General features: G+C 40.9%; 2 protein-coding genes across 3 annotated transcripts; both read right to left on the bottom strand.

The window, feature by feature from the left end:
- Positions 1-41: 41 nt before the first annotated feature.
- On the bottom strand, positions 42-1,670 carry LOC132262634 (non-homologous end-joining factor 1-like). The gene is made up of 3 exons (XM_059761961.1): positions 1,174-1,670; positions 477-786; positions 42-415 (listed from the first exon to the last, which is right to left on the bottom strand). The coding sequence occupies exons 1-3, from the start codon at positions 1,342-1,344 to the stop codon at positions 45-47; spliced, it is 852 nt and encodes a 283-aa protein (XP_059617944.1). The 5' UTR covers positions 1,345-1,670; the 3' UTR covers positions 42-44.
- A 118-nt stretch (positions 1,671-1,788) lies between these two features.
- Positions 1,789-10,104, bottom strand: LOC132262630 (protein tramtrack, beta isoform). 2 transcript variants are annotated; one of them, XM_059761956.1, is made up of 6 exons: positions 9,498-10,083; positions 4,464-4,884; positions 3,951-4,400; positions 2,718-3,133; positions 2,410-2,572; positions 1,789-2,103 (listed from the first exon to the last, which is right to left on the bottom strand). In XM_059761956.1, exons 2-6 carry the CDS (start codon positions 4,752-4,754, stop codon positions 2,056-2,058), a joined length of 1,368 nt encoding a protein of 455 aa, XP_059617939.1. In that variant the 5' UTR covers positions 4,755-4,884; positions 9,498-10,083; the 3' UTR covers positions 1,789-2,055. The 2 variants fall into 2 exon arrangements, with proteins under 2 accessions (XP_059617939.1, XP_059617940.1); XM_059761957.1 differs by lacking the exon at positions 1,789-2,103 and having other exon boundaries at positions 2,455-2,586; positions 9,498-10,104.
- Between the last annotated feature and the right edge of the window lie 1,763 nt (positions 10,105-11,867).

The raw sequence follows: 11,867 nt of genomic DNA, 5'->3' as shown, positions 1-11,867 counted from the left end.
GGCGCACGAGTGAGTAATTTTCCCGATACCATCTCTTCTCGCGCCTAAAGGTTGAGTCGCTTGCGGATCTTGGGATTCGTTGCTTGAGTCTCAGCCTCACTCGGGGCGATACAGTCGTCTGTGCTCGTTTCCTGTGAGCTGCCCTCCTCGTCATACAGCACCTTATCATCGTGGAGTCGCTTGAGATTTTGCATCATTCGACTGCGTCTCGCCGGGGAGATTTTCGAGCCACTCGGAGAAGTTGCTGTTGACGGAGCTTTGGCAGCTTTCGGTGATTTGTCCTCAGTCACTGCGACAGGGATTTGAGAAACCCCACAAAAGCCATAAATTTCGGCAATACTGTGATTTCCCACGAAGGAGAAATCATTTGCGCCATCAAAGGCATCAGGATCAAATGGCGAAGTCTCAAGATGTTCTGCAAAAAAGGGATCATAAATAAAATCTAGGCATTGCAATAATTGCAATTAATTCAATACTTCGCACTAAAGTCGCTCCTGATAGTTTGTATCCGGCAATTTCCTCATCCTTCCTCTTCAAGAGATCCTGCAGTTGCTCAATTCTCGCCTCGGACGTCTTCAAGGAGCACAAAAGAGGAGCTGTGAAGAATTTCATGAACTCCTCAGTGTTGCTCTGCGAGAGATTCCATGAAAATCGATAAGGATATCTGGAAATGTAGTATTTGACGTTCAGGATTGAATTCTCCTCCAATTTGTATTCTGAAGCCTTTGTTTTTGTGATTAAATTCAGAATTTTCTCATTCTCCAACTGTAGATTTGTATTCTTCAACTGTGAAATACAAAAGAAAGCTTTTAGTGTTTGTGTTTCACACCAGAGGCGCTGCAGACATAAAGAATTTTTCTGCCGGTTTTTCGCCGCACTGTTTTTGTTTACATTTCTTTGCTCTTTTTTTGCTTCTTTTCAGGATGAATCACAACTTATCTCTAGTCGAATGGGTGAGTAATGTACATTTTGAAAAGCACAGAATTCAATTAGGTAAAGTTTATCCCATCTTCTCTTCACAAAACACCACAAAGTGAGGTTATGTGGAAACATACTCTGATTTTTCACAAATTTCTCCTTTAATGTCAATGATATCTTCACTAAAAGCTCAAGTTATGTCTCATTCATGACTCAAAGGTATAAATCAACGTGAAAAAACAACGAAATCGTTACCTTTGCTCGAGCAAAAAGTTCTGTTCTTGACACAGATTCACTTTTCATTGAAATCATATCACACACCAGGCAAGTCACAGATTCATCGTTAACGACGTATTTTATCATCTGCTGCTTCTCATCTCCGCTAATTTCCACCAAATTCCACTCGTTTTTGCGAAAATCGTCCATATTTCGACTCTTTTCCGGGAAGGAGAAAAACACACACACAAAACAAGCGCGCACACGTCAAGCTTGTCAAAATCCGCCACACGTGCGCTTGTCGTAAAACACGGCGCGAAAAAGTGGTCTTTGGAGCGCAGCAAAAAAACGAGGGTCTTTTCCTTCAGTATCATATATATTTTATTGTGAAATTCACTAAATAAAAAACAGAACTAATTGAAAAATAAATTAGATTTACGTCTATGAAAACATAGGAAGAAAAAACTATCAAAATTTCATGATTAAATTTAGCGAGTATACACTAATTATATAATTCATATTTCCGTAATAACTTCTATTAAATATTTTTTCTTCTTCTTTTCTCTCAATTTCTATTTCCAACTAAGTTGCTTCAATATTTTCCTCTCCTTCTCCTCCAAGTCAAGAAAAGAAGGAAAATAAAAATCATTTAAATTACTTATAATAGATTTAATCCTATTTACAAATTGTTCTCTTTGTTTTACTCTTTTCTACAAAATACTTTTGTTGTAATTGTAATTTATTAAAAATACTCGCCTCAATGCTAAGACAACGTGTTCTTCTCTTTTGTTTATCTTTTCTTTTTGTTGATCAGTCAATTGTTTTGTTTTATTTCAATTATTCATTTTTTTGTTTAAGTATATTTTATGCTAAGGTTACCTATTGTGAAAAGTAATAAGAAAGATTTAGGGGGGAATTTTTTTACTCTCCATGTTGGTCAAATGTTGAATTCAGTTCGTGCATTTGGAGCTGCAATGAAGACAGAAATTGGTTAGTCCAGTTTCGGTCTGACGCGCCTGTCCTTTTATACGTTGAAATGTCGATAAGTTGTTCCCAATACCGACACTTATCGATGCGAAAAGCGCATATTTTCCTTTTTTAACACAATTTAATGGGGAAAATAGTCTAAATTCGATAGTTTAAGGACTAATTACTGCTTAATCAGTCATTTTTTCCCTTCAAATTGTGTTAAAAAATGAAAATTGCAGGCAATTCATGTCGATAAATGTCGATATTAGGAAGAACTTATCGTCCAAGACAATTGTGACCACAAACCTGCTGTTTTGGGTCTAATAGCTTGGGTGTTGATGCTTGATTTGAGATGAGAAATTCCGTAGGTGTGCTAGTTCGTGGCATAGTTCTCTGTAAAATGCCTATAATATCTGCTGTTCCTTGTTCAACATGTTGCCACATATCTATCATTCTCGTGAAAGGTCCCCTGATTAAAGATTTCTGTTTAGACATTTATGCTTTCATTAATGATCATCGCAAATGCAAGTATACACATTCAGAAGAGATATTCCAGTCGACAGTCACAGAGAGAGAGAGAGAGAAGAGAGTAGGACGGATCCTTGCCCACCTACCTGTAGGGATGCTTCAGGCATCCGTAAGTCTCACGATACCGTCCGTAGAGTGTTCCATATGAGACGCCTAGCAATTGTGCGGCTTTCTTCATTTCCAAGTTCTTTGATTTGATTGCATCCATGACACGCTTCGTGAACGTTTCCTCCCAGAACTGCTGCCGTCTGCCCTGCTTCAGATACTCGCTCATCTTTATCACATCCCGCCACTCTGCCCGCTCCTGGGCGGTCAGTGTCACGTGCAGATGGGAATTTCCGCTGCCGCCGGGACTATTTGGAACTGATTCGTCATCATCGTCATCCTCCTCAGCCTCGTCGTCCATCTCACCGTCGCCTGGCACCACGTAGTCCGCAGGAGTCTCTGGCCTCTCCTTTTTTGGCACCAAATTCGCTCCCATGGGAGCTTCGTCCTCGTAGTCCTGCACAGATACAGGCAAAACAGACAATTACACCGAATTACATTGTCCAAATTTGCAGGTCGGCAAGGAGCCAAATGTTACAGGATTTTCTTGATCTCTCGTCGCAAAAACGATAGGAAAAATCAATAAATAAGATGTAACGGCCATTTTACTTGCAGCCAAACTGTGCCAAAGTGCTTTTTACTCCAAATTGCTAAGGGTTTGTGGCGAAAGAGCATCCAAAAAAGAGTTACACTATTCTGTAATGTTGCCATGCATTGATTTTCGTAAAAGTTTTTCGTACAAAAATCAACACAAAAAGCAGAGTATGAACTGAAATTAGTTAGAGCAGAGCTGGGCAGCTTCGGAACCAACCTTCCAAAGTGTGAAAATGTAACAAAATCCTTCGTATTTCTTTCTGGACAGACAAACGAATCACGTTTACATATTCATAACTTGCATTAGAAGTTCAATTTCCCGGAATCAATTGTAAATTCATTGGAAATGTCTTAATCTCAGCTATAACGTACTGAAATTTAAAACCCATCTAACCCATAAGGATTGAGAAAATAAGGAAAATCGCTGTTTTCCTTTTCAAAATGACGAAATTCCCTTTTTTCGCCAGATTTGCAGAATGAGAGTGCCCAAAACTGCTCTGCTCTTCTCTACTCCGCTCCGCTCTAATGCCCAATACAGAGTTTATGAATTGATTCAGTGGCAAAAAAGCAATATAGGTTCTGCATCGATTAGTAGGTGCATTTATGAACTTATGCAATGGGTGCAATTTGATGTTGACATGGCGAGCGAATAAATATGCGAACTTTGCGGGGATTCTTACAATTTGTGACGTCAGCGCGCCGTCGTTATCCTGATAGCTGTGCGACATGAGATCCTTGGAATTGTCCTCGTCCATCATTACGGAGACGAGGTGGGAACTGTCAGCGTAGCCGCCGGACGCGTGGCTCTCGACGTGGGAAATCTTGGGCGTGCTGTAGTTCTCGAACTCGCCATCCAGCGGCGGACGGCCGCGTTTCCTCTTCGCCGGCAGTCCGTTGTTCTTCCCGTTCTGCTGGTGGTAGCGCAGCGGCGTGAGGAAGGGCATCTGGGCGCTGTTGCTCTCGCTCTGGTGGCTCTCCGCCGTGTCACTGTGGTGGGTGGGTTTGCTCGGGTCACTGGATCGTCCTTCTACTTTTGGCTCCGCCGCACCTTCGTCCTCGCGCCACGACACTTCCGCCAGGCCTTTGATCTTCAGCTCCTCCGCCGTCTTCAGCAGTGACGCCAGATTTGCCTGCAAAAGATAGGATGTTGAACTATGTTCTGGAATGTGTGTTTAGGAAGTGCATTCGCTCACGTGCTCAACATTGATTTCGCCTTTGTACATGAACTCAATGAGGCATTTGATGTCGGCAAACTTGGCGTCCTTCATGATGACGATGGGATCCTTCTCGATGCCGCAGTTGGTGAGGATGGCGTCGAAGTAGGTGCTGCAGGCGCACAGGACCACTCGGTGGGCCTTCAGTGTCTGTCCCTCGCACGCCAGCGTCACGTCGCAGAAGCAGCCGCGATCGAGCAGCTGCGAGAACATGGTCTGCAGATTCGTGTGGTGATACTTCCACTTGAGGCAGTACTGCTGCGCCAGCATTCTGCACAGATGCCCAGATCAGCCGGAAGAGAGAGGAAGGAGTCTCCCTGTGCGCACTGCTCAACGGTGTTTTCCTGCTCAGCAATTCGCCTCAGTCTGACCACCCCCAGATTGTCTGCGGTGGAAAATTCTGCAAAAGGAACGGAGAAGAATGATTTTCAGCCAGTTCGGGGGGGCACAAAAAGAGCCATCCAAGATTTGGGACGTCGGGATAGAGTGAGAGGGAGAGAGAGCGAGAGAATTGTAAGGGAGGCGGCAAAAAATTGTGCTGAAGATAAGAACTTTGCCCATGGGGTGTGTTTGGGAAAAGAGAATAAAATGAGCCAAAAAGGAGGGAGGCAAAAAAAGCCACGAGAAAATCGTGAACCCGGAGAGGAGAGACAAGAAGGACGGTGCGAATATAATCTCAAAAATCGATACACGGACGAGAGTCAGAAAAAAAGCGCGGGGGAAAACTTGCAGGAGCGAGAGACTACAAAGAGCCACTCTTTTTCCTGTGCCGGAGATATCAGAAAATTGTCTATATGGAAAACTTTCGCTATAATAGCTCCTGCTAAAATATTAAAGAGGCCGCACACTGAGAGGAAAATTCACACAGTCTGCACACACTTCTCCGCGTTGCAAAAGGTCAACGGATTTGTGTGACCCTATTGGGTTAAATGAGTGTGTTAGACGCTCTCTCTCCTCCCCTATTGAACTGTATCAATAATAAAAGTGCTTCAAAATTGCCATCGAAGGAAGTTCAAAGGAGGGAAAACGACAGCAATGACAAAAAACCTTCCCCATATGGAGGATATTTTTTTGCAGCAGTGGCATTGTTGAAAATCTCATTTTCATGGTTAAACTCAACAAACTATTGCTGGTTTTTTTTAACCCTTCGATTAATTCTTTTGATTCGCTTAGCATGTTTCGCTCAAAGATCTGTCGTCAGTTTTTCGACTAGAACACAATCAAAAATTATTACAATTGCAAATTGAAAAGCAAACCTGAGGGAATTATCAGACGAAAATTTTGATTTTCACTCCAATCGGATGGAATTTGCTCAGGTTGCCAGATTCTTTGTCCTGTTTTAAGATAATTAAACCTATTCCAGCGCTAAACTGTGCATTTAACTTCTAATTATTATTATTATTATTTGTTCAACAAAAACCCCACCCCCAAACATTTAGGCACTTTTATTTATATCGTGTCGTATATTTTCAATTTATCAATTCTTTTGACTAGATATTTCATAATACTATTAATAATAAATTCAATATACCTAAATAATTTCAGAAATGTATCATTTATTTCCCTTAACTTAATTAACTATTAATTAAACCATTGCTTTTCGATTAACTGAGCACAGATTTTCAGTCGTATTTCGTATTATTTGTGACTTAATTAGTAATGACGAGCACGAATTGGCTTTCATGTCTCAAAAAGCATCCTTAGTTGCTCAAAATAGTTAGTTTTTCTCGCGTCAGATGTCAAAATCCGCATTTTTCGCTGTTTCTGCACACAATGTGCAGCAGAAGAATCTCTTCTTTCTCATTTCAGCCACTCATTATCATTGGTTTTCCCCATTTCCCAAAGATGACAACAGAAGAATGGTATTGGCAAAGGGTTTAATAAGTCATGTATCTGAAGATTAATGAAAATTTCCGCTCAAAGCAGTGCAAAACCGACAATGTTGAGAAGGTCTCAGAATGAATTTTTCTTTATAACATTTTTCCACATTCTTTGCTTTTGGCTTTGCTCACTTTTTTCTGCAACAAATTTTTAATTATTTTCCACATTGATGTCAAGATCATTTCCATGTGCAAAAAGTCGGAGTTAATCAACATTCAGAGACCGCTATGTAAAACGCTCTGCACGGGGTTAAAATCTAAGCTTGATTTTCAATTAAAAGAACTAATATCGCTCGCATCCGCTGTGCGCCCATGAGTGAATGCTGTTGCGTAGGGAAAATTCTCACTTTTGCACAACGCACAATCATTCCTTCACTCCACATTAGCACAGTCCCCGCCGCGTCACAAAATCCACTGAGACGCGGACCCAAACAGCCCCAATAAAAGTGAATTATTTACTCTTCCGTTCTACTTTGAATTGGAAAATTTTTTTTTCGTAAATTGTTTTTCCCCCTTTTGCGCGCGCGTGTGTTGTTTTGGCTATTTTCAAAATTGCCATTCGCTGTTTTCGCCTATCTTTTGTCGCTTATATTTCGGTTGTTTGTGGGCTGTGTTTCTTGGAAAAAATTATTTATCACAACTCATAGTCTCAAAAAGATAGAACGCGCGGAGAGACAAATTTTTTTTGATTAGTTGTGCGTCGTAATTTTTCGATGTGTCGTTTTTTCCCCCCACCGCCCAATGACCATGCTTTATAAGGCATTTTTTTGTCATGTCAGTCTTTTTATCGTACATTAGAGGGGTTTTATGGAGAACACACAGACCGAATTTTGTTGGTTAGAGTTTCACATATAGAGACGGTTTTTCTCGTGGCGTTTTTGGGCTTTTTCTGTTTCCTCGAAAAAGAGAAGTCAAAAGTTAAGTAGAAAAAAAGTCCATTTCAGGGCGATTGGGAGGGAAAAAGAAAAGAGAACATTGGGCACAACAGAGACAAGAGAATGAAGAAGTGGAAAAAACATGAAAAATTCCAAATGGAGCCCAACTGAAAAGGAGAGAGAGAGAGGGAGAGAAGAATGAAAAAAAACCATCAACTTCATGTGGAGCATTGAAGTTTAAAAAAGTTTCATGTGTTTTTTCCTTGCTCGCTCGCAATACCTTTTCACATTCTCTCTCTCTCTCTGTCTCTGTGTGCTTTTTTCTCAATAAATTTTTCGCTATTCTTACATTGCTTAGTCGACTTATCTCTTCTACATCGACACCAAACAACAGAAGAAAAAAAAAACTTATGGGAGAGCGCGCGCGTCCGCGCGAGAGAATTTTTCCATGGAGCGCACAAGAAGTAAATTGCAAAATCCGCAACTTTTCTACAAAACCCCGCATCTCTCCGCATTCTCAAGCTCAAAAACTCCCCGCTGTGTGTGTGTATGTACAGTGCAATGGAAACGGGGCACACGGGCGGAAAGGGTGATCAATAGAAAGAAGAAAACGAAGTTGTGTGGAGAGAAGAAAATGCGCGATATTACAAAAAACGTCCAAGTGCAGAAAAGAGCAAAAAGCCACTGGAAATTGCAATTTGCAGTCGCCGTTTTTTTGTCCACGATATTCTTCTCGCACTTTTGCGACGCGCAAATGTTTGTCTCTCTCTCTGTGTGCAATCATTTTCTCTAAATGTGCACTTCACTTGCGGCACTCTTTTTTCCCTACAGCACTTCATATATGTATGAAAACACCTTCCCAGAGCCCGATTTCATACACACTTTTCTCTCTCTCTCTCGCTCTCCCATATTTCCAACTACTCTGCTAATTCATTATTTTTATATATACATTAAAATGTTATTTTATATGGCCTAGAAAGTGTCTTGCAGGCAAAAAAACGCGCGCGCGGACTACAAAACCTCAAACACTCAACCGACACAACACACAATCGCACAATATTCAACTCACACTGGGTCGGCTGTGTTGTAAAAACAAAAATAATATAAAGTGATTAAATGCGTTAATAATAAAAATCTCTTAATGGACGTATATAAAACCCATCCTCTCTCAATTGTGAAAAACTATCGTGGAGATGACGGTGTTTTTTCTCCTCAGTGCACTCTGGCACGTTTGTATTGGCTCTCTCGCGATTGCTGCCGCCTCTCGAGAGAGTTGTGTGTGGAAAGATGGGGTTAGTTAATTAATTTCCGGAAAAGAATTCTCAACACGCTTTTTATCTCCGTTTTTCCGAACCGGCAGAGAGATTTCTGCTCATCAGCGCCTCAAGTCAACCGCCAGTGGCGCAGCGAGCGCGATTGTTTTCGCTAACATCGATCACTTCAGGCTGCTCAATTCATGTTCAATACGGATTTGCCCATAGATGAGCCAGAATTTTAAGTTTGTTCGACAAATCCACGATATTTATGATGTTGTAGCGAACTTTCTAGCTGTGTAAAGACAGTGACTAGCGTAAGAACAAATAAACAAAATCGTTAAAAGGCTCAAACCAAGTTTTTTGTGTAGAAAATTAGAATTTTTAATAACTGTCAACATTATAAATAAGATCTTTTTAATAAGTGTCGCTATTGGGAAGAACTTATAGACACTCCAACAGTAGAATTACTTCCTAAGATTTTTATAAACTTTTTTCCAGAAAAAAACAGTATAGTTGTTTCAATATTTATATTAAAAAATCAGTTTTTAATGTGTAATATCGCGATACGACGAAATTGTGGCTCAATTTGCTTAAATTTTGTGTGCTTTTTAAGACATAAAAACCAATTCGTGCCCGTCATTACAAATTAAATCACGGCCTTTCGATTTGAACCATTTTAACTCCACAGTCAAGAGGAAAAAGGACTTTAAAAATCTGTGCTCAGTTCCTAGTGCTCAGTTCTTTATGCTCAATTTAACATTATAGTATACGTAGAGGCATAACTCCCTTAACCAATCTTCACTGTAAGATTTTCCCAGGAGTTTCGCCACTGCACTACTACGTCACTGGAAAAGGGGATTAATCTCGGTGGTGATGCTCCAAACGGACAGTCTTAATGACCTGGGTGGGGGACTTGTCCTCCCTCCGCGCGGAAAGTCCTCAAGAATTCACTGAAGTTGATATTGAAGGCAATTTGGGAGGGGAATTTTTGGTTTTTCTTACCTCAAGAACTCTCTGTTGCGCTTGTATGCGAATCACACACACACACCTTTATACACTTGTTTTGATCATTCACCAGTTATTTTCAATAGAATTCTTACTTATATGTGTTTCTTATGGAAGATTTTTCGTGACATTCACGCCTTTTTGCTGTGGTTAATTTTGGGGGGCGAAGTTCTCCTCTGAGAATCTTCTAAGACTGCTCCACCAGACAAGTCCAACAAGAGAACGCACAAATTCCAGCTTCTTCTCTCCTGACCTTTTTCCCGTTCTTTCTCCTATTCTTTTACTTGGTTCTTTTTCTTCTCGGCGGAGAAGAAAAAAGATTAGATTATTTATACTTAAGGGGGCAAAAAGTATCTCTAGTCGCGCACTCACTCACACACACTCTCAGAACAATTACAGTGTTTTTTTCTTACTCACTTAAGTTCTTAGTGATTTTTCCTACGCTAACACGACACTAGTTAAATGCAATTTGCGGGAATTACTCGGTGGAGAACGGACCAATATCGCCGATCGGATGTGCCCCATGCAATTAGAGCAAGTGCTGAGATTGCTTGAGAGCTTGTAAAGTCTTTTTGGTATCACTGTGCTCCGCGCGAGCTCTTCAACAATTTTTCGAAATGTCTGAATGTCGAATGAAGTGTTTGTGAGCGACTTGTCAGGCGAACACCATCCGAAGAGTCGGTCCCACCACGCACACACTCGCGGCCGCTCTTCGGCCGTCGCGCGAACACCATGCGAGCGCGCTGTTTTGACACTCACACACTCGCGCGCGCGGTCCGAACTGGTAGAGTGACCGAGACGGGGCGATGATGCATCCCTCTCGCTTGCACCTTTGAAATTTTCCGCAATTTCGCCACTTGTCTCACTCACTCCGGCGACCATGTAACTTTCCTCCCCGTATTACATCACAGCGCTCAATTGAGAATGCGTTTTTTATGGGGCCGCGGGGTGGGCTTCGGTGCTCTCTCTCCCGCTGAGAATTTTTCATAGTTTTTCTCCAAAAAAAGGCGCCCGAGCTTCGTCTCTCTGTCCCGCTCTCGGCGCGGGAAAGTGTCTATTTTTGAAAAGGAAATAGCGACGCGCGGAGAAAATCGATATTTTCAAATATTCTCATTAGCAACATCTGTCAAGGTGACACCGAGAAATCGTAAGAAAAAAAAATTATTACCACTGAAAAGGTCTTCACATGCCCTGAATGTTCGCGTCTCCTTTCTTAACCCCTTTTGAGAGAGAGATTAAATGGGGTCGAAGAATTGTATTCCTTCTTCTTTTTTTACCTCTTTCAAAAATATCTTTTGAACCTAGGGTTTCACCTTTTTGGAAAATATACAAAAAAAAATAACAACCCAGCATCGAAAAGGGTTAATATTCCCAGAGGGAGAAATCCCTTCGCCCTAAATGTGCCACAAGGAGAGAGAATCCTCTTCTATCCAAAGAAGGGACCGAAGAGCCAGGAATAAAAAACGAAAAATAAACCTATGGCAAACCATATAAGATTATTGCTTCACAAGAACTGGGATTCATTGTTACTGAATTTGAAATTAAAAAAGAAATGTAAAGTGCGTAATTTATTCATCAAAATATGTCATTGAAGTACTGTTTTTTGTTTTCTTATTTTCCAGCGAAAAAGACAATTTCTAGAAAACAAGTTTAAATTTAGGTAAATAATAACAGATCCGTAATAAAAACTATGTAAAAAGTTTTATTTAATTTTTTATTTCTTTTTTTTTGTAGCATTGCACAATGACAATAAAATGTACAAACGTCGCACACATTAAAAAAAGAATTTATTGACTCACTTGTAATGCTCGCGAATGAATACATGAGTTGTGAATTCTGTGAAGAATCACGGTGGAAAACGGAAAAAAAACGAAACTGAGTCTTCTATCTCACTTTGGCGATCAAATTTTTTCCTGCCTTCCCGAATCCACCCTCTTTTCTCCTACACACTCCTTTATTTCCACTCTTTTTTTCCCTTTGAACTCTGAAGGGTGAAATTTTCCACTCACACATCAGGCCGCGAATGGCGAATTGGCGAGTGTGTGAGTGTGGGAGAGAGAGAGAGAGGCCAAAATGCACAGCACAAGGGATGGATATGATGATGAAAAATGTAAAATAGAGAGAACGCGCGGAGTTCGGGACAAAAAGTCGAAGCCAACCTATTTTGGCTGCACCCCAAACCTAAAAACTTTTATGATGAGAGGAGGAAAAAAAAGCAAAAATCAATAAAATACGCTCAATTTTTTGCTGCTCCTTCCTTTCCGTCTTCGTATCATCCTCGGTGAGCGATGATGATGGGCCAAGTGTTCAGGGGACGCCTGTGGGAAGGGTTCAGCAGAATGCCACATCTGAAAATTGAGATGAGTC

The sequence above is a fragment of the Phlebotomus argentipes genome, unplaced genomic scaffold, assembly GCF_947086385.1.
Source record: "Phlebotomus argentipes unplaced genomic scaffold, Phlebotomus argentipes genome assembly contig_15, whole genome shotgun sequence".
In the NCBI taxonomy this organism is placed as follows: Eukaryota; Metazoa; Arthropoda; class Insecta; order Diptera; family Psychodidae; genus Phlebotomus; species Phlebotomus argentipes.
This window is presented reverse-complemented; position numbering and strand designations above follow the sequence as displayed.